General features: G+C 42.9%; 1 protein-coding gene across 1 annotated transcript in view; it reads right to left on the bottom strand.

The window, feature by feature from the left end:
* pcdh15a (protocadherin-related 15a) overlaps positions 1 to 26,414 on the bottom strand; it is a gene marked incomplete at both ends in the record, with an annotated part of 306,543 nt that overhangs the window by 138,505 nt on the left and 141,624 nt on the right. The window contains 4 exons of the mRNA XM_079842239.1: positions 1,331 to 1,463; positions 1,551 to 1,744; positions 8,539 to 8,688; positions 25,739 to 25,873. Coding sequence (XP_079698365.1) covers positions 1,331 to 1,463; positions 1,551 to 1,744; positions 8,539 to 8,688; positions 25,739 to 25,873 — 612 coding nt within the window. The remainder of the gene's footprint in view (positions 1 to 1,330; positions 1,464 to 1,550; positions 1,745 to 8,538; positions 8,689 to 25,738; positions 25,874 to 26,414) is intronic.

Below are 26,414 nucleotides of genomic sequence, written 5' to 3'. Positions count from 1 at the left end.
GATATATAAGAAAAAAGAGTGGCCATGTTCAAAATGGCTTACTACACACTAGTAGTACTGTATGCTAATTTTCTGCATGCACAGAATACCCAGATGACTTACTACATTTATCAAAATGTGCAGTATACAAAAGGGCATATTGCGTGGGATTCTGCATCCCACAATGCAATGTGCTTAACTTGACCTTCCATTTCCAGCGAATCTGCCAACATCTTTTTTTGGGGCTCATAATTTGATCAGACTTAGAAACTTAAGACCAGGCTTCCAACATCTATAAACCCATGTTCAGAAAATAATTGTATTAATATAGCCATGATATTTCCACTTCTGGAATTATTTAGGGGGGGGGGGGGGGCTTTTTCATGCATTCCATCTTATTTATACTGTTGAAGAGTTGGATTCTCATGCTAAACACCGCCACAATTTCAAAAAACGAGTTGGAAATATGATGGAGTTTTGTGTGCCAAATACACTCCTTCAGGATTCGAACAAGTTTCAGAAAGTTTTTTCCGAGTATGGCCCTGTATGACATCATAAAGGGTGCAATTCCTTGTAATTGCTCTTCGCCCGGATGAGCATGTGCACACATCAACCAGAGCGAGAGCAAGAGCACGTCCATCAACGAGCTTTGTTTAGATTATGGAAGCCGTCTGCAGCTCTGTCATTTTGTTTTTAGACCACGAAATCAACAATGACACTAAAGAAGTGTGTTTCAGGTTGTGAGGGAAATATATGATTGTTCAGCTTCCCAAATAACCCAGTGTTAACGAAACAGTGGAGTTTGTTTTTCCGGAGCAGCAACGGAGTTCTGCAAGTGTGTTTGTTTGTTCCAGGTCAAGAGTCGAACCCGCAGGTGGTGACTGAAACTGCATCAAATGTTTGTTGGCAATCGGTGCGTAAGTGCATATAATGTCAACAACACAAACGCATAGTAAAGCGAAAGTTATCCAGGGATAATGTCATGATTTATTGTGTGTGTGTGTGTGTGTCATAGGTGTGTGTGTGCTTGTGACTCTTTAGCACCACTCACTGCACGCCTCCACGAGCTCGGCTGTTTACAGCATCGGTATATCTGTCTTTTATAAATATGATAAAACTAAAGATTATTCGGAGATATGAAGGATGCAATACTACTCTATAGATACTCAAGATTAAGATGAGATTGGCAGAAACTGTGTGTGTTATGTCCCCTTTAATATTTACACGTTTTGGATGACCATGTTTAAATACAGTTAAAAAAAATAGTGGGCAGTTTTTAGAGTACAGGCTACTGTGCAGTATGCATTAAACAGTAGGGTAATGTTTCATTCCAAGTAAAGTCTGTGTATACCTGCATGTTTAGCAGTATGGCTCCTATTCTCATGGCCTCACTGATCTCCAGGTTGTAGGTCTGTAGGGGAAACCGTGGGGGGCTCTGATTGTTGGGTGGCAGAACCTCTATGTAGACCGTAGTTATGGAGCTCCTATATGCACATAGTAACAAAGACAATAAAAGACCAAATACACGAGCAAACAGTGAGAGACGGAACTGATGCAATGAAGTATCTGACCTCCTCTCTATGTCAGGAGCGTTGTCTGACGCTCTAACGGTCAGTGCGTAGGAGCGGCCAACGGTCAGCGTGACCCCTGGCGCTAACGTGATTCGTCCAGTGCGGTTGCTGATGATGAAATCGCCCTGATCTCCAGCCAGGATGGCGTATGTGATGAGACCGTTTAAACCAGCGTCAGCATCCTGAGCCGTCAGCTGACAGAAAAGAGACATCAGAATTTTAAGCCACATGTATTCACTGGTATTACCATTCCAAACATGGTAATGTCTAATTTTAATACTTTTTGGGGGTTTTAATATATTTGTGTTAATTCTGTGTGTTTGATCAGACTGTCAAAAGTTAAGATTAGGGTTCCCAATAAAACCATTAAATTAAAAAATATAGTATATAGAGCTTATACTAGTTTGTAATAGTAATTTAATGAAACAAAAATAGATGAAATCAATGTTTGAAAAATCCACGTCCATTTATGTATTTGTTTAATACATTTAAGACATTAAGTATTTTAAATAAAATGTATTTAAAAAAATCAGATCATAAACCGTGTCTGAATGTACTTTATTGAATACCATGGTATTCCCAAGGTGAAAGGTTAAATAACCATGGTAGTACCACGGTACAAGGCTCAAAAGCCTATAGGACTTCTTTCCTGGTTGATACCATGGCGTATTTTCATAATATTTACGGATGAGGTGTTAGTTCTACTTGCTGAACTTTTTTCTTTCGTTAAACTCTACACTCATTACTTCAAATTAACCATAACAGAAAACCCATCCATCCGTCCTTATTAAAATGCAGATTAGACTCTCAGTATTAATGAAGTTTAAAAGCAGCATAATATGATTATTCAGGATAAATTCTCAAACACAAAGGTCCGGATCAAAGACTAAACACGTTTGATTAGGTTCAAAGACACGCATTTAGATGTAAACACTTAACTCTGAACGTTATCATCTTTAAAGGCACCGGGGCAATAAATACACCCTAAGGGTAATTAATTCAAAGTCCTGCTAATAAGAAAGCGCCACCTCCATCCACAGCTCTCATTATTAAGAAAACTCTTCAGAAGCACTGATCCGTACCGCCGTGCTTTTAGCTGCTTGTAGTGCTGAGGTAAGGAAAAATTCACACACACACACACACACACACTCCAGGGCAGCAAATATGGCTTATAAAACACATCCAAGTGGCCCGGTGACCTAGCTGTGACCTGTGACCTCATTTCAGGAGGATCCGGGCAGCTTGTTATTTAAAGAGAAACTACAGTCCTTTATGTGTCCGATTTTCCTTTGAATTGTGACCCAGCCATGACGGAATGAGACAAACACAGGCGGAGCAGAACATGAGCAGAGTGCAAAAATAAAGCGGAGAGAATCATTACTGAGACAGAGAGTGAATATGCCGTAGCCTGAGGGACCGAGAGGCACACATTATGTTCACTTTATATCATTTTGTCCCACTTTTTGTCAGCCCACCATACGCAAGTCACTTTCACAATGCTGATGAATGCAGTTGTCATTTGTCTTTTGAGAGTTTAATCCTGGTCTATACACACAGAGTTTGGTTATTTACAGGAGTGTCAAACTGTGTTTTTCAACAAAATGCACAACCTAAAAATCTTAGTAGTGGCAACAGGATTAATCAGCATAGCATAGTGTGCAGAGATCAAACTAAACAAGTTGTTGAACTGAACTTTAATGCACTGATGGACTTAGGTGCATTCGTCACTCACACAATGTGTCAAGAGAAAGAGACATAATGAAAGAGACAGATGGACAGGTCATCAGAACAAATCAGTCCTTGGAAAGCTACTCTGAAACTGAATAATTTAAAGCAATTCAATTATAGAAAAGCTACTAAAATGCATAGCTGAAGCTAAAAAAGTAGTTCGCTACCAAACAAGCTACACTAAAAACGGGAAAACACATATTGTCCAATTTACTCGTTTTACAGTATACAGCAAAATTGTGTTTCTCTTCTAAACTTGATTTCTTTGCTTTCGATTAATATAATTATCTAAAATGTGCAATTTACTAGATTAAATTATTTAGGGTGAATGTGAACCAATCAAGTACTCGAAGACCGTGATGTATAAAGTACTCAAAAGCCATACTTGAGTAAAAGTATACAGGGAGTGCAGAATTATTAGGCACGTTGATTTTCTGATCAAATTTTTTTTCCAGGCACATTTGACCAATTCCAAACCACAGTAATCCTAATAACTACTATTGATTTAGTATTTAATAATGTATAAGTGATATATAATTGTTCATGAAGGCTGGAAATGAAAATCACCTTATATTCAGGTGTGCAGAATTATTAGGCATGTTTTCTTTTACAGATAAATTGAGCCAAAAAAGAGATTTAACTCAGACTGAAAAGTCAAAAAGTATAAAGTCAAAAATGCCCATGAGAAGGATGCAATACTAATGCAATACTAGACATTCTATTTAAGGCATGACCATTGGACAGTGAAATGCTCGTTGGGTCAGCAGGATCTGACAAAAACAGGTGGTGAAGTAAAGACACCTGTTAACTACAAAAGAATTAAGAATTAAGGTGAAGAATTAAGGGTGAAACCATCAGGAACCCTTTAGTCTCCAGCGCCACCATTTTCCAAAGCTGCAACCTACCTGGAGTCTCCAGAAGTGCAAGGTGTCAGGATCTCAGAGACTTCAGTTAGGTAAAGAATCCTAAAAAATGACCCCCACTAGATAAGAATCACAAGCTGAAGTGTTGTAAAATACATGAAGAAGGTTTTTTTGTATGGCTTTATGGACAGATAGGTTGAGAGTGACTCTTGAAGGACCAGCACCACATCCTCTAGTACCACTGTTTGAAGAATTCATCTTCCAGAATCTGGCAGTACGTTTTGGGAGTTCATTTTTAGTCCATCTCTGCAAAACGGACTTCAGGATGGACTAAAATGAAATCCCAAAACGTACTGCCAGATTCTAGAAGATAAATTCTTCAAACAGTGGTACTAGAGGATGTGGTGCTGGTCCTTCAAGAGTCACTCTCAACCTATCTGTCCATAAAGCCTATAAAAAAACCTTCTTCATGTATTTTACAACACTTCAGCTTGTGATTCTTATCTAGTGGGGGTCATTTTTTAGGATTCTTTACCTAACTGAAGTCTCTGAGATCCTGACACCTTGCACTTCTGGAGACTCCAGGTAGGTTGCAGCTTTGGAAAATGGTGGCGCTGGAGACTAAAGGGTTCCTGATGGTTTCACCCTTAATTCTTCACCTTAATTCTTAATTCTTTTGCAGTTAACAGGTGTCTTTTCTTCACCACATGTTTTTGTCAGATCCTGCTGACCCAACGAGCATTTCACTGTCCAATGGTCATGCCTTAACTAGAATGTCTAGTATTGCATTAGTATTGCATCCTTCTCATGGGCATTTAATACTTTTTGACTTTTCAGTCTGAGTTAAATCTCTTTTTTGGCTAAATTTATCTGTAAAAGAAAACATGCCTAATACTTCTGCACACCTGAATATAAGGTGATTTTCATTTCCAGCCTTCATGAACAATTATATATCACTTATACATTATTAAATACTAAATCAATAGTAGTTATTAGGATTACTGTGGTTTGGAATTGGTCAAATGTGCCTGGAAAAAAAATATGATCAGAAAATCAACGTGCCTAATAATTCTGCACTCCCTGTAGATATCTTGCTAGAAAATTACTTTGGTAAAAGTTAAAGTCAGTGTTTAGAATATTACTTGAGTAAAAGTTTTAAAGTATGTGATATTTATTGTACTTAAGTATAAAAAGTATTTTTTTTTTCATATTAATCTTACTTATTGAAAGTAAAAGTACAAGTAAATGTGACGTAAATGTGACGTTATAAATGCACGTAATGAGTTAGTAGTAAATAGAAGTATACATTTTTACAAACAATGCCACCAGCAGAGATGTAGATGGAGAGGAAAAGAGGAGAGGCACCTAATTTAATATAAAAAATATTTTTATAATATATTTATCATTACAGGCTATTGTAAAAAAAAACAAGTATATGGTTCGAATTTATTTTACTATAAATATGTGGCTATATTGCAGCGCTCCCTTTGTGCTTGCCTGTGTGCCAATGTGCATACTATCCATCCTAAATAGTATGTGACATTAGTAATTTTCAATACTATTTAGGGCATATAGTATATGCACATTGAAATGCAGGGCTTATCTTTTTCACGGTTTGCAGTGTGTGTGTGTTCACTACTCACTGCTCCTAACATGTGTGCACTAACTCTGATTATGGGTTACCATAATTGGCCTTCACGTCACTTTTTCTCTTTTTCCATCTCCAAACCTCTTCTGTTCACAGCTGATCGGAGGATATTGCGTGCCCTTTATTGCAATTTGATGATTTTTTTTGTAAAATCACATCTGTTTTTGCTTTTCGAACTCCGAGAGGTTTCAGTTTAATATGTTGCAGGCTCATTTATTGAAAAAAAAAAAAAAATCATAAATTATATTGATGATAATAAATAATATAATAATATTGGGCTTGTTTTGGACTTGTTTTTGAAGCTGCAGTTGCTTATTTGTCTCGCGAGAGTTGGCAACAAAGTATAAATCCCTTCACACATAGTCATAGCATTGAAATTAGACACAGTATATGTATATCATATGTATATTTCACACTTTATTTTCTTCTACTTTAGAACACTCGATGGTTATCTATTCAAAATATGTAGAAGTAATGATAAAAAAACCCCAAAACAAACTGAAATCGAATGAGTTTCTGATTTGTTTATATGTTTCTGTCGGCTGCATGAGGATACATTGATTTCTCATCACTAGCTTCAAATATGCCACTTCGCTGCATAACGACTGAATAAAAACGTCCAAATGGATATAAAATAATGCAAATAGATGGTAACAAACGTGACATTAAATATTTGGGTCTGACTTGCGTGTTTGTGTCACATTGTTTTAACCGCTTGAGGTACTAATGTTAGCATCCTCTCAGCCTCAATGGCATTAATACAACATCTAGTCAACAGATTAATTACTTTAGTGACAGGAAAACGTCCTGTAGTGTATAACATACCGTATTGTTGTCAATGTTTTAAATCTGTTTAAGAGTGTCCCGCTCTGTGCAGCGCGCAGCCTCACGTGTCAGTCGCTATAGCAACGGACGCAAGGACCAAAAAATGGTTGCGCGAGCACTTGTTTGCACGTTTGCTTGCAGTTTTCCGAATTTATTTTGTAGTAAGTAACAATGCCCTGGGGAAATGTATCGGAGTAAAAGTATACATTTTATGTAGGAAATGTAGTGGAGTAAAAGTAAAAGTTGACAGAAATATAAAAACTCAAGTATTCTCCCAAAAAATAACTCAAGTTATTATTATTACATCGTTACATTACACCACTGTTCGAAGATGATTTTTGCTGAAACTGTAATTCCCAGCATGCTTTGCTTTGGACTAAACATGGAGAGTAAAAATGATGAAATTAAGTGTTATTTTATGTGTTTTGTAAGCAAGATGAGTAAAGGCGGAGACTTGATTGTGTTTAATCTTCAATTATGTTGGAATTATTAGAACTATTTAAATTACACTGGGTTACCATTGTAAAGAAGAGTGGAGCATTTGCTTATGCTGTAGACTAAAAAGCCCAATTTAAACTTCTGCGTCGAGTGAACGTCGTAGGCTACGTGTGCAACACAGCCTACGACGTAGCTACAGCGTACACTCGACGCAGAAGTTTAAATTGGGCTTTAGTCCACCAGAATAAGCAAATGCCCACTCTTCTCTACAATGATAACCCAGTGTAATTTAAATTGTTTTAACCCTGACGTGCACCTCTCCAAAAATGTAACAACGCGTCAATTCTACATGGACCGCAAGCGCTGTGATTGGTGCTCCCTCTGCATGTGTACTCTGCACGTCGACGCGGACCAGGATGCAGAATTATAAATGAAAATCGACCTGTAGCCCACGGTGTAGAGGCTACGGCACAGGTCAGATGCAGAAGTATAAATCAGCCTTGATACAGCACATGTTATAACTGCTTTGCCCATAGAGCACTTCATGCTTAGCATTTAACATGCTAATATGTGCTATAGCTAATAGTTTGGAAGCTAGATAGTACAGTCTCCTAAAATTTAGTCAAAACGCAAGATGCAAAAATATAAGACATCTCATGAATTAATCTTTTTAGGGAACCATATTAAAATAATTTATAGACTACTTAATTGGGATAATTAAAATGACCATTCCATGATTCAGTGTACTATACAATGTGTACTATACTTCATTCAGTGTACTATACAATGAAGAGGGGGGTTTGGTGTCACAAAGGCTTTGTTTCAGGAGACGCGTGAATTCGACCAATCAGATGTTGAAACTCCAGAAAGTGTTTACTATTTTGTGTGCCTTATGCATCAGACGTTCAGCCAACAGTCCGTGGGTGTGAAGTCTGAGACTGGTGAGGCTACACTGCTGAAAGCACCGTCACATAACTAAAATGTGGTTAAGTTAGTGGGGCCGCAAAAATAATCCACAAGAGACCTCTGGAAAAATTATATTTTTGCATTTGAATGGGCTTCAGTAAGGTCGAAGATGTGAACAGATCGCAGTATGACTCACTGCAGTTTGTCACTCCAGTTCATTAGCTGCAGTTCATATAATCTGGTTCCTCTTTAAAAGGTTGCTTTATTGCCTGCTCTCTTTTATGTTCATTTAGCTGAATGACTGTTTGCGCCTCATTCTTCAATGCATTTTGCACTTATTTTATCAGGGGAAAAAAGACGTTGACATTGCAGACACAGTTGAATCACATTCAGCAATTTTACCAGAATCCTCAGTTATTAATGAAACAAACATTGTGCCGAGTTCATTTCACACTCCAAATCATATTACGAGTTCTCAACAAACACTCCGCTATGAATAAGGGATTCATATATGGGTCCTCATAAGCGCAGTGAAGATTTCTCAGCTTTACCGATGTGTGTAACTGTCCTGTGTCCTCACCTGCAGGATGGTCTCTCCAGGTAGCATATTAGTAAAGATCTCTACATTGTAGGACATCTGAGTGAAGGTGGGCGTGTTGTCATTCGCATCGATGACCAGGATGTCCACCTTCACGGGTCTGCTCTGTTGAACACCATCAGATGCCACCAGCTTTGAAAAAAACAAACAATGACATAGTTTCAACATTAATCAATCAATCAATCGATAAATATGACTCTTTAGTTTAGAGTCCAATTCTCACTATTAACTAGTTGCTTATTAGCATATATATTACTAGGATATTGGCTGTTTATTAGTACTTATAAAGCACATATTAATGCCTTATTTCTGCATGGCCACATTTTACATCTTTAATCCTACACAATACCTAAACTTATCAACTGCCTTATACCTTACTAATTATTAATATGCAGTAATTAGGAGTTTATTGAGGCAAAGGCTGCAGTTTTATACACTGAAAAAAATGATTTGTTGAATTTACTAAATTTTTTTATCGTAAGTGGTTGCAATCAATTTATTTTATCTCAATTTAAACAAAAACACATGCAATTCCCATAGAACCAAATCATTTTTTTTTATTAAAATCCAAAAACAAAATTTCAATTATTTAAACGAGCACAAATTAATTATGCTTAATTTAATCGGGCCATAATAATTTTTTTCAGTGTATATTACATCACTATATTTACTGTTTTTGAAAGAGACTGCATTTATTTTATCAAAAAAAAGAGAAAACAGTAATATTGTGAAATATTATTACAATTTAAAATAATGGTTTTCCATTTTAATATACTTTAAAATATAATTTATTTCTGTGATGCAAACCTGAATTTTCAGCATCATTACTCCAGTCTTCAGTGTCACATGATCCTTCAGAAATCATTCTAATATGATGATTTGATACTTCATATTTTTTGGAACCTGTGATACTTTTTTCAGGATTCATTGATGAATAAAAAATTAAAAGGAAAAGCGTTTATTCAAAATATAATTTTTTTCTAACAATATCAATCTTCACTATAACTTTTATAATTTAACACATCCCTGCTGAATAAAAGTATTAATTTCTTTCAAAAAAAGAAAGAAAAATATATATTTGCTTCTGTATCAAAATGTTCTATTATACATAAATACTGTTCTTTTTTTTACTTTTTATTAATCAAAGAATCCTGAAAAAGTATCACAGGTTATAAAAAATATTAAGTAGTACAACTATTTCCAACATTGATAATAAATAAGCATTATTATAATTATTTTTGAAGGATAGGAGTAATGGCTGCTGAAAATTCAGCTTTGTATATTAAAGTATATTAAAATAGAAAATCATTATTTTATATTGTAACAATATTTCACAATATTGCTGTTTTTTTCTGTACATTTGATCAAATAAATGCAGGCTTGATGAGCATAAGACAATTCTTTCAACATTAACAAAAGTAATGTTTCATCATTATGCAATAATATATAATTTGACACAACTTCTAATACATTATACAACTTAATTAATGATATACATCTTTTGAAATTTTAATTTATTAAAGCCAAGAACAATTTTTTTTAATGTTTTTTTTTTTTTTCCTGTGTGTTGCTTTTATATAGACCTGCTGATTTGTTTTAATCTTTATCTGACTTATGGAACAGCATGTGAGCACTTCATACAACAAATTCTCTTTTGCAATATTACTGGAAACCATGCAATAATTATATATATATTATTTTTTTTTTGCTGTGTATTGCTTTTATATGGACCTGCTGATTTGATTTAATCTCTATCTGGCGTATGGCACAGCATGCGAGCACTTCATACAAAAAAATTCTCAGTATTATGGGACAGCTTACAAATGTTATCGGCTAAAACTGCCACAGCAAACATTTGTCCAGAGTCTCCCTCTGTGCTCCTTTCAAAGGCACTCAAAGTGCTGAGCTAGCAGCCGTGGGTTATTCCGTTGTTCCTCGGCTTGCATTTCCATGAGCTTTTCCCCCAGAGATTCGTGTCAGTAAATGTGGATCAAAGCCCAGCGGTTCCTCAGTTTGAGCAGGAGAGGAGAGCTTTGCATACGTAAACATTGTGTTGGAGAACAGCTCCAGGTCAGCAGGATCTCCAGAGAAGTTTGGCCTGTATGCAGGTGGACTTGCATTAACCCTAGGCAGATTGACTGTTCAAGTGTGACGTTATTAGACGCTCGCTGTTATTGACCACTCGCTGGGTTTTACCTTAAGGAGTGTTTGGCTGATGAAGCTTGGAGATCTTTCACCTGCATTCCCGTCTACTATAGCGCAGTTATGCATTTTCAGTTCAAGCAATGGGGTATAGGGGACATTTGTTTTGGAATAGCAGCAGTAGATTAAATAAGATTGATATACTGTTGCAAGAAAAAGTATGTGAACCCCTTGCAGGATCTGTGAAAATGTGAATAATTTTAACAAAATAAGAGAGATTATACAAAATTCATAATATTTTTCATTTAGTACTGTCCTGAATAAGATATTTTACATAAAATATGTTTATATATAGTCCACAAGACTGAATTTATTAAAATGACCCCCATCAAAAGTTTATGAACCATTGATTCTTAATACTGTGTTGTTACCTGGATGATCCACAACTGTTTTTTTGTTTGTTTTGTTTTTTGATGGTTGTTCATGAGTCCCTTGTTTGTCCTGAGCAGTTCAACTGCACAATGCTCTTCAGAAAAATCCTCCAAGTCTTACAAAATTCTTCAGTTTTCCAGCATCTTTTGCATATTTGAACCCTTCGGTGTCTATTTTGAGATCTCGAGGACAACTGAGGGAGTCATACTATTTTCAGCTTTTTATTTCAAGTAAAAAAAAATTATGGTTTTGGTTTTAGTTAACTGTAACCCTGGCAAGTTCAGCTCTACAATAAGCTCTTCAGCTGTCCATCTGTTCCAGAATCCCTTTGAAAATGATGCGAGTGTACTTCAGATTAGCAGTCTCAGTGCTGTACATATTTAATCAAGCACAATCAAAAGAGATATTGTTGTACAAGAATAAAGAGGAATCGAAGAGACAGAATAAAGTTCAAGTGCATGACAGCATGAAAGACAGTGTCATCAGATCTCTCAGTGATCAAAAACTTCACATTTTCCTTGCAATAACTTTCACCACAAAACTCAGATAGTGAGAAAAACGTCAGCATATGCCTCATAAAATCGCAGCCCTCGTTCTGTCATTTAGAGAGCATTACCCAGCTTCCCCATCTGTGTGCATGGCCCAAATGGATGGCATTGAATAGACAATGAAAGTTTTAAACCAAATAAACAAAGACATAAGGTTAAAAACATGCACTGAGGAAAAACCCACATATTAGAACTGAGGAAAACTCTTCCTCAAAAGTTGCTCTTTCTTAGCTCAGGAGACTGAAAGAATGTCTCACTTGGATTAGATCTAGAGGAGAAACGTGAGATTGCTGAAAGGCAGGAAAAGCATCAGTGTCCATTCACTCTCCATCTTTGCTCTTGAGAAGAAACAACCGAGACATTAAAGAGATTTAAGTTTCGATTTTTCTTTCCAGCCAGTGCAGAATGAGAGAGGGAGGATCAGAGGATGAGGGGAAGGGGAAAAGGTGTTTGTCAGTAAAATGGAGGCAGGAGAATCGTGATGGGAATTAAAACTTTGGCCTGTCAGAGGATCAACTGTCCAGCCAAACCCCTGAGACAGGCCGCGTGTGAATGATGTGACCAGCCAAAAAGAACACGTTGCATGAAAAATCCCCTTCAAAAAAAAAAAAAAAACTTTAAAATGAATTGTTCACTCAAAAATGTTGTCATAATTTACTTTACTTTTTGGAGCTTGACAGCCCCTGACCACCACTGACTTTCAGTTTATACAATGAGAGCAGCTCAAACATTCTGCTAATAATATCCTTTTGTGTTTCATAGAATAAAGTCAGTCATACAGTTTTTTTTGTAATGACATGAAAGTGAGTAAATAATGACTGCATTTTTCACACTGCTGGAAAGTAGGCTTTAATTATGTCGGCCTCTCTGCAGGACTATATAGCTTGTTTCCTTTCATGTGCTTGTTTCAGCCATTTGTTCTTTATAAAAAAAACGTATTAAATGTGAATCGGTCTCTGTTTTGTGCTGATAAGCAGACTTTTGTTAAGCCTTTCAAATGGATTAACGCTGATTATCAGGATCTAAATCACCAAAATCTTGAAGTGAGCAGGGGTGTGTCCAAGCGAGTTAAATATGATTGGCCACCCCGAAATTATAAACTATGATTGGCCAAAGCCATTGGCCAACTTAACAAAGCCGGTTCCCATTCAGTCGGTCACTCTCGACGCCACGTCGGAGTACCGACGAATAGGAATCTCGCTCGCGAGAGCCAATCTACTTCGAGTGTAACTAAACGAGCCAATGCACATTGGCATGCAATGATTGCACCAGGTGCTCATGCCACGCCGCGCGGGTATAAATGAGACACAGGTGATTGCATCAAATCAACCTTTTGCTTCGGAGCCGGGTGGTAGATGGTAACGCCAGATATCACTCACTACTTCGCAGTCCTGACTGAAGACGGAAGCCGCCTTTCGGAAGCGATCTCTTCAGTCGGTGTTGGTGTGACGGCACAGCAGCGGTCGCGTGGTTTTCGGATCATCTCTCTGTGTTGTTTGTCTAGAGCAATCACAAAGGCTGTTCTCACAGCTGGTTCGGTGCGCTAGGTGGAGAGCGCTGAAAAGCCGTTCTTACGGCTGGTAAGAGAGCGCCTTCGTGTGAGAGAGCGCGCACGTCAGGCTGCACCCACCCCCTGACTGTGTCGCCGCGACCCCGCCCCCTGCGTGCTTCAGCACCAAGGAGAGCGTCCTTCTGAAAGAGCAAACACAGATAGAGCTTGCGTCTTTTTCAAGATGACATTCTATCTGTGTGTTTCTGGATGCGGTGGTTACCTGTCACCAAGGGATGGTCACCAGCGCTGTATCTCGTGTTTGGGCGTTCAGCACGCTGAGGCAGCGTTGGTGGATGACTCATGTTCTCACTGCGGGAACATGACCATCTCGGAGTTGCGGTCTAGACTCCATCTCGCAAGGGGTGGAGTCCCCGTGCCTCTGCCTCGATCTAACCCTCCACAGAGGGTTACTTCAGGCAGTAGCGCGGGTGATTTGAGGGTTACGGTGAGCGCGCTTCCCCCAGGGAACCAACCCCCGGGGAACCCTCATCCCTCACGCACTCCGCAGCCAGTAGAGCTGCCGTCGGAACGTGGTGGGCCGTCCTCGAGATGTGCACCATCCGTATCCTTCGGGGCTCCCCTTGATGATCAGATGTCCATCGCTGCATCGGAGGGAGGGTCAGACTTCTCTGGAGATGACGTGTCGGCGCAGGGGGCTCCTTCGGGAAGATCCGCTGTGCCCGATACGGATCCGGAGATGATGGCCATGCTTTCCCGGGCCGCCGAGAAGATCGGGCTCGTGTGGAACCCTCCACCGTGTCCCGAACCTTCAAGGTTGGATGATTGGTTTCTCGGGGTGGCCCGTGCTGGTTCTCAGCGCCCCACCCCGGTTCCTTTCTTCCCGGAGGTGCACGAGGAGCTCACTAGGTCGTGGACGGCACCTTTTACTGCCCGAAACCGGCCCAGTGGATCCTCCTCCCTCACCACCCTCGATGGTGGACCTGCAAAGGGTTACACGCAGGTTCCTCCCGTGGAACGGGCCGTTGCTATGCAACTGTGCCCTAACTCCACATCCAGGGGGAACCCGTGTCTCCCCTCCCGAGCCTGTAGGTACTCGTCCGATCTGATCGGAAAGGCCTACCAGGCTTGTGGAGAGGCAGGCTCCGCCTTACACGCTATGGCGTTGTTGCAGGTTCTTCAGTGCCTGGGCCCTCTGTGGAGGGTTAGATCGAGGCAGAGGCACGGGGACTCCACCCCTTGCGAGATGGAGTCTAGACCGCAACTCCGAGATGGTCATGTTCCCGCAGTGAGAACATGAGTCATCCACCAACGCTGCCTCAGCGTGCTGAACGCCCAAACACGAGATACAGCGCTGGTGACCATCCCTTGGTGACAGGTAACCACCGCATCCAGAAACACACAGATAGAATGTCATCTTGAAAAAGACGCAAGCTCTATCTGTGTTTGCTCTTTCAGAAGGACGCTCTCCTTGGTGCTGAAGCACGCAGGGGGCGGGGTCGCGGCGACACAGTCAGGGGGTGGGTGCAGCCTGACGTGTGCGCGCACGAGGGTGGTCACGATCCCGCAGTTCTCCAAGAACTGAGAACCGCAACGGACCTCGCGCTTCGTGCGACGAAGGTTACGGCGCGGGCCGTGGGTCGTGCGATGTCCACTATGGTGGTCCAGGAACGCCATCTCTGGCTGTGTCTGGCAGACATGAGGGAGACCGACAAGATCAGGTTCCTTAACTCCCCCGTCTCCCAGACCGGCCTCTTCGGCGACGCGGTCCAGAACTTCGCCCAGCAGTTCTCGGCCGCACAGAAGCAGACTGAGGCCATCAGTCACATCCTGCCACGGCGGTCAGCTGCTGTCTCCACCCCGCCGCCGGCAGCACCTCAGTCTGCTCGTCGCCGAGGGCGGCCGCCTGCGTCTGCCTCCGCTCCCGCGTCGCAGCAGCAGCCTCCACCCAAGCGACGTCGTGGAGCCGGGCGCAAGCAGGCCGCCCAGCCCGTCCAGGCTCCTGCCAAGAGAGGTGGCAAAGGCAGGGGCAAGGGCAAGCGGCCCTGAGACGGGCGACCCGGAGATGGGGAGGACTGCTCTTCTGGAGACGGTGACCGCACCGCTCCATCCCCCGGAGGAGGGCCGGGAGGAGAATTTTGTGTTCCGTTTTGTTTCTGTTCCGCCGCTGGGCTCAGCCCCAGCGGTACCCAAATTTTCAATAAAAGAGCAATTTCCTCCATCTCTGGGTCCTCAGGGGGCTCGGAGAGTTGTGGCCGGTCAAACGCCGGACCACACTCATCCTCCCCCTTCGCCAGCGGGCAGCAGTGGACGACCTCCTCACGTTCCTCCTGCCCACCTGTGGAATCAGGTAAGTGTTGCACAGCACACTCTCACCTCGCTGCGGGCCGCCTCCACGAGACAGCCGCCCCAGCCCGGTTCCTGCATTCCACCTCGCTGCCCCACCGTGGGTACGCCGGTGGTCCCTATGGTCCCGCTTGCACGGTCTCTGCGAGCCTGGCTAGAGCTCCCCAGTCCGTCTCGCTGGCTCATTCGGACCATCAGGCTCGGCTATGCGATTCAGTTCGCCCGGCGCCCCCCCAGGTTCAAGGGCGTCCGCTTCACCTCGGTGAATGCTGCAGATGCCCATGTCCTGCGTGCGGAAATCGCTGTCCTACTGGCGAAGGACGCGATAGAGCCGGTCCCTCCAGCCGATATGAAGACCGGCTTCTACAGCCCGTACTTCATTGTACCCAAGAGAACCGGTGGGTTACGGCCAATCTTGGACCTGCGAGTCCTGAATCGGAGCCTCCACAAGCTACCGTTCAAGATGCTCACGCAGAAACGCATTTTCGAATGCATCCGTCCCCAAGATTGGTTTGCAGCGATCGACCTGAAGGACGCGTACTTTCATGTCTCGATTCTTCCTCGACACAGGCCGTTTCTGCGCTTTGCGTTCGAGGGTCGAGCATATCAGTACAGAGTCCTGCCCTTCGGGCTGTCCCTGTCCCCCCGTGTCTTCACGAAAGTCACGGAGGGGGCCCTTGTGCCCATGAGAGAACAGGGCGTTCGCATCCTCAACTATCTCGACGACTGGCTCATTCTAGCACAGTCCAAGGATCAGTTGTGCGAACACAGGGACCTGGTGCTCAGACACCTCAGCCAGCTGGGTCTTCGGGTCAACTGGGAAAAGAGCAAACTCGCCCCCGTGCAGAGGATCTCTTTTCTCGGTATGGAGTTGGATTCGGTCGAACAGACAGCGCGCCTCACGGAGGAGCGTGTCCAGTCGATGCTGAGCTGCCTGAACACGTTTCAAGGCAGGATGGCGGTTCCACTGAAACAATTTCAGAGGCTCCTGGGGCATATGGCGGCCGCTGCGGCAGTAACACCGCTCGGCCTGCTTCATATGAGACCGCTTCAGCATTGGCTACACGGCCGAGTCCCGAGATGGGCGTGGCAACGCGGCACTCACCGGGTGAGCATCACACCGGCCTGCCGCCAGTCCTTCAGTCCATGGTCAGACCCCTCGTTTCTTCGGGCCGGAGTGCCCCTGGAACAGGTGTCCAGGCACGCTGTGGTTTTCACGGATGCCTCTGCCATGGGCTGGGGAGCCACGTACAACGGGCATGCAGTGTCAGGGGTTTGGACGGGCCCGCACCTGCATTGGCATATCAATTGCCTCGAGTTGCTAGCAGTGCATCTTGCTCTGAGCCGCCTCAAAGCGCGGTTACGGGGCAAAGATGTACTGGTCCGCACGGACAACACTGCGACTGTTGCGTATATCAACCGACAAGGTGGTCTGCGCTCCCGTCGCATGTCGCAACTCGCCCGCCATCTCCTCCTCTGGAGTCAGAAGTGTCTGAGGTCGCTTCGGGCCGTTCATGTCCCTGGTGTGCACAACCGTGTGGCCGACGAGCTTTCACGAGCTGCGCTCCCAGGCGAGTGGCGACTCCACCCCCAGGTGGTTCAGCTGATTTGGAGACAGTTCGGGGTGGCACAGGTCGACCTGTTTGCCTCCCCAGAAACGTCCCACTGCCAGTGGTTCTATTCGCTGACCGAGGGTACACTCGGCACGGATGCCCTGGCACACAGCTGGCCCCAGGGGCTGCGCAAATATGCGTTTCCCCCAGTGAGCCTACTTGCACAGACTCTGTGCAAGGTCAGGGAGGACGAGGAGCAGGTCCTACTGGTGGCGCCGTACTGGCCCAACCGGACCTGGTTTCCAGAACTTATGCTCCTCGCGACAGCCCCTCCTTGGCCGATTCCTCTGAGGAAAGACCTTCTGACTCAGAGACGGGGCACCCTTTGGCACCCGCGTCCAGACCTGTGGAAGCTTCATGTCTGGCCCCTGGACGGGACGCGGAGGTTCTAGGTGACTTACCCCAAGAGGTAGTTAACACCATCACTTCGGCACGAGCACCGTCTACAAGACAGGCTTACGCCTTGAAGTGGAACCTGTTCGTCGAGTGGTGTTCTTCTCGCCGAGAAGACCCCCGAAGATGTTCGATCGCGTCTGTGCTTTCCTTCCTGCAACAGGGGTTGGAGCGTAGGCTGTCGCCCTCCACCCTCAAGGTTTATGTTGCTGCAATATCCGCCTATCACGACCATGTAGAAGGTAAGACAGTTGGGAAGCACGACCTGGTCGTCAGGTTCCTTAGGGGGGCGAGACGGTTAAATCCTCCTCGCCCCCCCTCCATACCCTCTTGGGATCTTGCTCTGGTGCTCCGAGCACTTCAGAATGCCCCATTTGAGCCTTTGCAGTCAGCAGAGCTAAAGATTCTGTCAATGAAGACTTTGCTGTTGGCTGCATTGGCCTCCATCAAGAGGGTAGGGGACCTGCAGGCATTTTCGGTCGACGAATCGTGCCTAGAGTTCGGGCCGGGTGATACCCACGTGGTGTTGAGACCCCGGCCTGGCTATGTGCCCAAGGTTCCTACCACTCCCTTCAGGGACCAGGTGGTGAACCTGCAAGCGCTGCCCCCGGAGGAGGCAGACCCAGCCCTAGCTTTGCTCTGTCCCGTCCGCGCTCTGCGGGTTTACGTGGATAGAACTCAAAGCTTCAGAACCTCAGATCAGCTCTTTGTCTGTCACGGAGGCCAGCAGAAGGGAAAGGCTGTCTCCAAGCAGAGGATGGCCCACTGGATAGTGGATGCCATCACCTTGGCTTACCAAGCACAAGGTGTGCCCTGTCCGCTCAGGGTGCGAGCACACTCTACTAGAAGTGTTGCATCCTCCTGGGCGCTGGCACGTGGCGCCTCGCTGTCAGACATCTGTAGAGCTGCGGGCTGGGCGACACCCAACACGTTCGCTAGATTCTATAGCCTACGTGTAGAGCCGGTCTCCTCCTGTGTTCTCACCTCAAACGGGTAGAAGCACTGAGAGGCCCCGGCTCTTGTCGGCTTGCTGCGCTACGGCGCTTATATTCTCCAGAAGCAAACTCTGGGAGTCCTCCACCGCCCTCGGTGCCGGACGTGGCGGAACGTCTGGCATCAGGCCCCTTGCCGCTGAATCCTTGAGAACCGGTATTGGGCTTGGGCCATATGAGTGACCCTGCGGGGATCCCATATTTCTTCCACGGTCGCTCCTACGGGAAGCCCGTGTCTTTCCCTTGGGAGAGCCTTCCCTGCAGTGGGACTGAGCCCCCTTCTCCTTGCGGGCTACGGCTCAGCATTGTACTCCACATAACTCCTTCGGGGTACGATGTGGGCTCCGCAGCGTTCCCTTCTCTAGGGCACGCTTTCCCAGTGTTATCCAATAATCACTGAGCGGGTCATGCGGAACAGCAGTGATGGACTTCCCGGTGTGAGCCCCGTCTCATCAGGTAAGAGAGCTCAGGTGGCTCACACAGGGCACTGGATGGGGGCAGAAGCCATGTCGCTTTGGTAGGGATTCCTATTCGTCGGTACTCCGACGTGGCGTCGAGAGTGACCGACTGAATGGGAACGTCTCGGTTACGTATGTAACCCTCGTTCCCTGAAGGAGGGAACGGAGACGCCACGTCCCGTCGCCATGTCCTCTGTACCCTGCTGGGGTGCCTGTCTACCTACCCGGCTCCTCAGCAAAAGGCTGATTTGATGCAATCACCTGTGTCTCATTTATACCCGCGCGGCGTGGCATGAGCACCTGGTGCAATCATTGCATGCCAATGTGCATTGGCTCGTTTAGTTACACTCGAAGTAGATTGGCTCTCGCGAGACGTTTCGGTTGCTACCTAAGTTTGGGTATAGTTTTAGCAAACTCCGTTTTTTTCCCCCCAAGAAGATGCATTGATTTTTAGCAGTGTTCATCGATATGGAAATGTAATATACATGGCTAATGGACCTGCTCCGGGACAGGTTTTATTTGGGGTAAGAGACCGCAAAACAAAACTGGACCAATCAGCTTTGAGCAAAGTGTATAAAGCCACTCACTTTGTATCTCTTACTCAAAATTAAAGCAATTCAAAGTGAAAGCATTTAGAGACAAAAGTGTGTGGCTTTGGCTGCTGATTATTTATTTTACACACACACACACGCACGCACGCACGCACGCACGCACGCACGCACGCACGCACGCACGCACGCACGCACGCACGCACGCACGCACGCACGCACGCACGCACGCACGCACGCACGCACGCACACACACACACACACACACACACACACACACACACACACACACACACACACACACACACACACACACACACACACACACACACACACACACACACATATATATATTATATTCTTAATACATTACACAGAAGTAATTATATTCCGACAAATAATATCTAACTTTTAATTTAAAATCATACCTAAAATCAACCTATATGGGCAAACTTATTGGGACATCTGACCATTCCAATACCAGGGACTTTAATGAAATTGCATTCTAAATACATAGATAATAATATGGAGATGGTTGGCCATGGAAATCCATTCAATGAAGCTCCCGCATCACAGTTTTTCTCAGCACTCAGTGACCCCGTTCTGTGACTTTACCTAGTCTTCCGATTCATGGCCAAGTTGATACTGTTCTTAAATGCTTCCACTTTCCAAAAACACCACTTAGAGTTGAGCGTGGAATATATATCTATTTTACAAACTGAATAATTGCAAAGGTGGCATACTATCATAGTATCACTCTTCCCTGAGCTCTTCAGAACAACCTGTTTTTTCACAAATGTTTTTTAAATACATACTGCATGGCTAGGTGCTTAATTTTATACACCTGTGGCAGTGGGTCTAATTGAAATTTTGAATTCAAGAAAAAAGAGGGTGTCTATATATACAGCTCTGGAAAAAACTAAGAGACACTCAACATCATGACAGGTGAAGTGAACACTGATTATCTCTTCATCACGGCACCTGTTAGTGGGTGGGATATATTAGGCAGCAAGTGAACATTTTGTGCTCAAAGTTGATGTGTTAGAAGCAGAAAAAATTAGCAAGCAATTGGTTTAAGCGAGTTTGATAAGGGCCAAATTGTGATGGCTAGACAGAGCACCTCCAAAACTGCAGTGTTTGTGGGTTGTTCTCGGTCTACAGTGGTCAGTATCTATCAAAAGTGGCCCAAGGAAGGGTTCAGTTGTGGACCGCTTGTCAGGGTCATGGGCGGCCAAGGCTTATTGATGCACGTGGGGAGCGAAGGTTGGCTTGTGTGGTCCAATCAAACATACAAGCTACTGTAGCTCAAAATGCTCAAGAAGTTAATGCTCTAATAAAAAGGTGTCAGAATACACAGTGCATCACAGTTTGTTGTGTATGGGGCTGCATAGCCGCAGACCAGTTAGGGTGCCCATGGTGACCCCTGTCCACCACCGAAAGCGCCAACATTGGGCACACAGGCATCAGCACTGGACCACGGAGTAATCCAGTGGAAGAAGGTGGTCTGATGAATCGCATTTTCTTTTACATCATGTGGATGGCCGGTTGCGTGTGCGTCGCTGACCTGGGGAACACATGGCACCAGAATGCACTATGGGAAGAAGACAAGCCAGCGGAGGCAGAGGCAGTTTGATGGTCAATGTTCTTTGGGCAATGTTCTACTGGGAAACCTTGGGTCCTGCCATCCACGTGGATGTTACTTTGATCCGCACCCCCTACCTAAGCATTGTTGCAGAACATGCACACTAGGGGTGTGACGAGACCCTTGGCTCACGAGACGAGAAGAGACACGAGATTGGGTTCACGAGAACAAGACGAGACAAGATTTTACACAGTATTTTTAAGAAATCCTCAATGACGAAATACATGACTAGAAAAATTGTTTCCAGGTACATTTGAAATGTTTTAACTCATCATCTTGTAATAAATGTCATTTCAGTTCTACTTTCTGAGTATGAATTATCACATGCAGTAAAATACAACAATACTCAAGCACTCAAGGTGTTGCCACAAACTCAAATGACTGGCTTCTTTCCTGTATGATTGTCTCTCTGCACATGATTTATGAGCTTCTACAACTTTTGACCCCCTAACTGAACTCCTTTCCACAAATTGATAATAGATATTAAGTGCAAACAATAAGTACAACCATAATCAAAGTATTATCTCAATATGCAAAGTGCAAATAGAGACCAATTTTTTCTTCAAGTATGTTACGGAGCTAAGATATGGTTACAACTACATAGCCAAGCCTCAGATATTCATATTGGGAGATATTTGCATGCCTCAGGGAGTCGCTTTCAAACAGCGGTAACGTATTGAAATCACGTTTGAATGCGCGCTCTGGTTTACTTTCACTTTCAATTTCGCATTCATGTGTACTCTGTGGAATAGGGAGCGCTGGTGCTTAACATGCCAAGATAAGATTTGTCTGACGCTTCTGTTGCACAACGAATCCTCCGCCACGGTCCTGTCAGTCTTCTCATCACGTGATCAGTGATCACGTACCGCTCGAACAATTCGTGTTGGATGATGATTTGATGGAATTGAAGCGACCGTCATCCAGCTGAATTAAATTGTTTTTATTTCTATAAAAAGCAAAACGACAGTCACATACTAATCTCGCGAGATCTCGTGGCACGAGATCTGGTCACACCCCTAATGTACACCCTTTCATGGAAACGGTATTCCCTGGTGGCTGTGGCCTCTTTCAGCAGGATAATGCGCCCTGCCACAAAGCAAAGATGGTTCAGGAATGGTTTGAGGAGCACAACAACGAGTTTGAGGTGTTGACTTGGCCTCCAAATTCCCCAGATCTCAATCCCATCGAGCATCTGTGGGATGTGCTGAACAAACAAGTCTGATCCATGAAGGCCCCACCTCACAACTTACAGTACTTAAAGGATCTGCAACTAACATCTTGTTCCCAGATACCACAGCACACATTCAGGGGTCTAGAGGAGTCCATGCCTCGACGGGTCAGGGCTGTTTTGGCAGCGAAAGTGGGACCAACACAATATTAGGAAGGTTATAATGTTATGCCTGATCGGTGTATATATATGTATATATATATAAAAAAAAAAAAAAAAAAAAAAATATATATATATATATATATATATATATATATATATATAAATAGTAATATTGCACATTATATTTTTTTTTTGTATTTTTAAGGCTTGATTTCTTTAATGGAATCTACCTGAATAATTCATGTAAAATCTCCTAAATTATTTAGTCTATGACACAATGATTTTAATATTTTTAGTGAAATGTGTGTGTGTTTTAATAAGCTGATACTCAAAAGTGTCCCTTTGAGTGAATAGAAATGACCTGTTTGTATTTGACTGAGTCATGTTGTACAATTAAAAGACTGCAAACTGCTGCCACAGCACAAGTAGGAACACATTTATTAATGCACTGGCATTAGCAAAACTATTACTCATTGAACAAAGCAATATACTTCATTGTATTAGTATTCAGTTATCCACAACCTAACCATAAACTCTACTCTTCTGCACAATAGTAACAATTCAAAATAACAGAAACTCTTTCAAATGTCAAACATAACTGAACAGTCAAATTTAACAGATGCCAAATGGTATCTCTAATAAACCGCATAATTGAACCGATTCTCTTAAAATAAATAGTTAGCCTTCTCTTCTTCTTTTTTATCACCTTAATCATTTTCCTCAATTCAAGCCTCAACAAGTTCTCAATATTTATAGTTAATGTTCTCAATATTTTCTATACAACACTTATGCTGCCTTCACGTGCTATTGGAATTATCGCAAATACGAGTTTCCTATGTAAAAATTGCACATGAACGCCCTCTGATGTCGTGTTTACCACTGGGAAGTTCGGAAATAATTTTGATACCCCAATTCCCGAGATGGGCGTGTCATAAGCTTAAAACATGGTGGCGGGGAGAACTAGACTGCTGTGGCAGGTGTGGTTTTATTGTTTTTTTTCCAAAACCGCAAGGTCGTCTTGTCTTGACATTAATTTAGTACATATTTACATGTAAGAGTAATCATATGAAGCGTATTGTATGTTTGGTACACAGCGAAAATAGACTGCATTTGACTGAAATTACAGAATCAGCAGAAAGCGGACTATCTGGAATGTTTATGGTTGTCGGTGCATGGGAGGAGACTACATATGATGTTGGTTTTTAATAAGATTTTCCCAATAAAAAGACAAGAATAACCTGGTGTCCACCATGATTCCTGTTCACTCCGACAACAAAGCACTTGAATGCAACAAGCTCGTAATCACGACTTCTAAAGTGGGAATTAGGAAATTTTCGATAGCACGTGAAGGCAGCATAAACCACATTTTCCTTAATATAATTGGCATGATTCACCAGTGAGAGTGCCCCTGATTACTACCTGAGGACAGTCCACCCCGGACTGTCACTCCATCAAGGACTACATCTCCCATAATCCTTTGCCCGGACTCATCAGCACTCATTGATTACATCCACCTGTGTCTCATTACCCTGTTTACTTCACCCTATATAAGCCTGGTTATCTCATTCATTCATTGCAAAGTCTTGTTAGTTGTATACTGCATTTCTGAGCGGTTTTCCCTGGTTTCTTGTCTCTTGGTTTTGGATGTCTTGCCTGTTCTGTGAATTACCCATTTTCTTGTCTTGTTTGCCTGATTGGACTGATTACCTGTTATGACCTCTTGCCTGTTTTATGGACAACGACTTTGCATTACCCTTTCATTAAAGCTGCAACCTTTTGCAACCTTTTGTCTCAGAGCAGTAATGTAACAATAATATAGGCCTACACACTTTTTAATTATCACCTTATTTTTTTAAATGAAAATTACATATATTGATATACAATTAATATATATAAAGCTTTAACAATTTCTATGCTTGCATGTATATTTTCTTTCAGCTGCCTATTAAAACATCCCTGCCAGCAGCTGTTTTTTTTTTTCGTCTTGTAAATTAAACTCCTGATTTTTTTCATTACAATCTCTTAAATCTTTAGCAGATAAGTGAATTGTGCCAACTCTCTCGCAAGCAGTGACTCAAACAAACACTCTCCATGTTCCGTGTGATTGGCTGTCCGCTGCAGAAGCACTATGAACCTGTTGAATCTGATCAAAACCGGGTTAGATTTGTTTGGTCGACTGTAAACCATCTTTGAAGCTCCGAGTTTGTTCAATTAGCTTCATGTAACAGGTCACAAATTAAATACATAAACAAATACCCTGAAATAAAACTATTACAAATTTGCATCTTTATCATCTTGCCTACTCCTAATGTCATCCATTCTTTAGCCCCAAATGGGACAGCCCCAAATCAAATCGATCTCAACATCCCATTGCAGTGAATGGTCCACGAAACAAACACCACCTCTCAGATTAAACAATGATCAAAACACTGCACTCAAATGGTCCTCCTGTGATCCAGCTATCTTTTTAACAGCTTCTTGGAGATCAGGGATTCTAGAAAGATCAAAGACACTTGAGCCCAAATCTCAGATCAATAGATTAGATCAATGGACAGAGTCCTGAAGAGACACTTCACATACTGGACAAACAGCATCGTTTCAATCGGATTGTTTTTTTCATCACAGCAAAGAGATGTCATGCTGAGGCTTGATGTTCAAGACAGAAATATAAATCTTAAAGTAAGAACATTCCCTGTTGTTAATAAATTAGATGCTCCTCATGCCGGAGTACCACCACAGGGCAGATTGTGACACACAAAAGGTCTTAGAAGAGCAGTAAATAATCTCAAGAGGACAGAAGACTGAAGAGACAGAACTGAAGTGGCCAGTCATTCATTTTCAATGAGAGAAGCAAGATGAGTGACAGGGACTCATGAAGCCGATTTTAGGACCACTGTGATTTGTTCCATTACGCCATTATTTTCATGATAATAAAGTCAATTTGTCCCTAAAATTCTCATTCCAAAAAGCAAAAAAAAGCAAAAATATATAATCAAAAATGTTTATGAACAGATAATTAATACATCTTTCATTTTTATGTCAATTTAAATAAAAATACATAAAAATGACATATACAAAAAGATGTTCCTATTTTTCCTTTTGATTTTGTCATGAAATGTAATATGTTTGGGTTAGTCTAGTAGGAATTATAATTAGTTGAAATAAAAACAAACAGAAGCCAAAGGGAGGTTTTGAGTTAGACAGGTAAATGTGTGTACAGTCTCGTACCGTTAAAGTGTAATTCGTCTGTATCTCTCGGTCCACTGGTTTCAGCAGGGTGAGGTAACGTGTGATGCCAGCAGACGTGATGGTGAAGATGGAGGTGTAGTCATTCAGAGTGATCTTCAACTGAGGATCTTTTGTCTTCACAAAACAAAGATGAGAGTTGAATTCAGCATTGCTACACATAACAAACAAGCCTCATGCAATCACGCAATACTCATATTGCATAAACACGCCCAAGTGTCACTCAACTACCTCATTCACTCTGACATGCAAGAACCTTTTCAGAAATACAACAGATTAATAGCTTGTGGTTTAAAGTTCAGAGAATTCAAAAGTCAAATCTAATGTATCTAATGTAATATAGTGAGAAAATGAAGCATGCACATTTTATACAGTCACTCACAATGCTGTGAGTGGTTAGGTCATTCAAATTGATAAAATATTAATACAAGGAAACATTAATACTATTTGAAAGATCTGAGCACATGGTCTGAAGCATGTGGCGCAGGTGCACTTAGGGCGTGTCCGAATCCACTTTTGGTAGTATAACGACAGAAAAAATGGTCGCACGCCAGGCGCATGGTCCAAAAGGGTTGTACCCAGTGCTTGAAGTGGAAAAAATAAAGTGTTGGTACTCACCAGAGGGGGCGGGGCTTTGTTGGGGGGCGTGGTTATGGGG

Source organism: Gobio gobio (assembly GCF_949357685.1).
Source record: "Gobio gobio genome assembly, chromosome: 18".
Classification (NCBI taxonomy): Eukaryota; Metazoa; Chordata; class Actinopteri; order Cypriniformes; family Gobionidae; genus Gobio; species Gobio gobio.
This window is presented reverse-complemented; position numbering and strand designations above follow the sequence as displayed.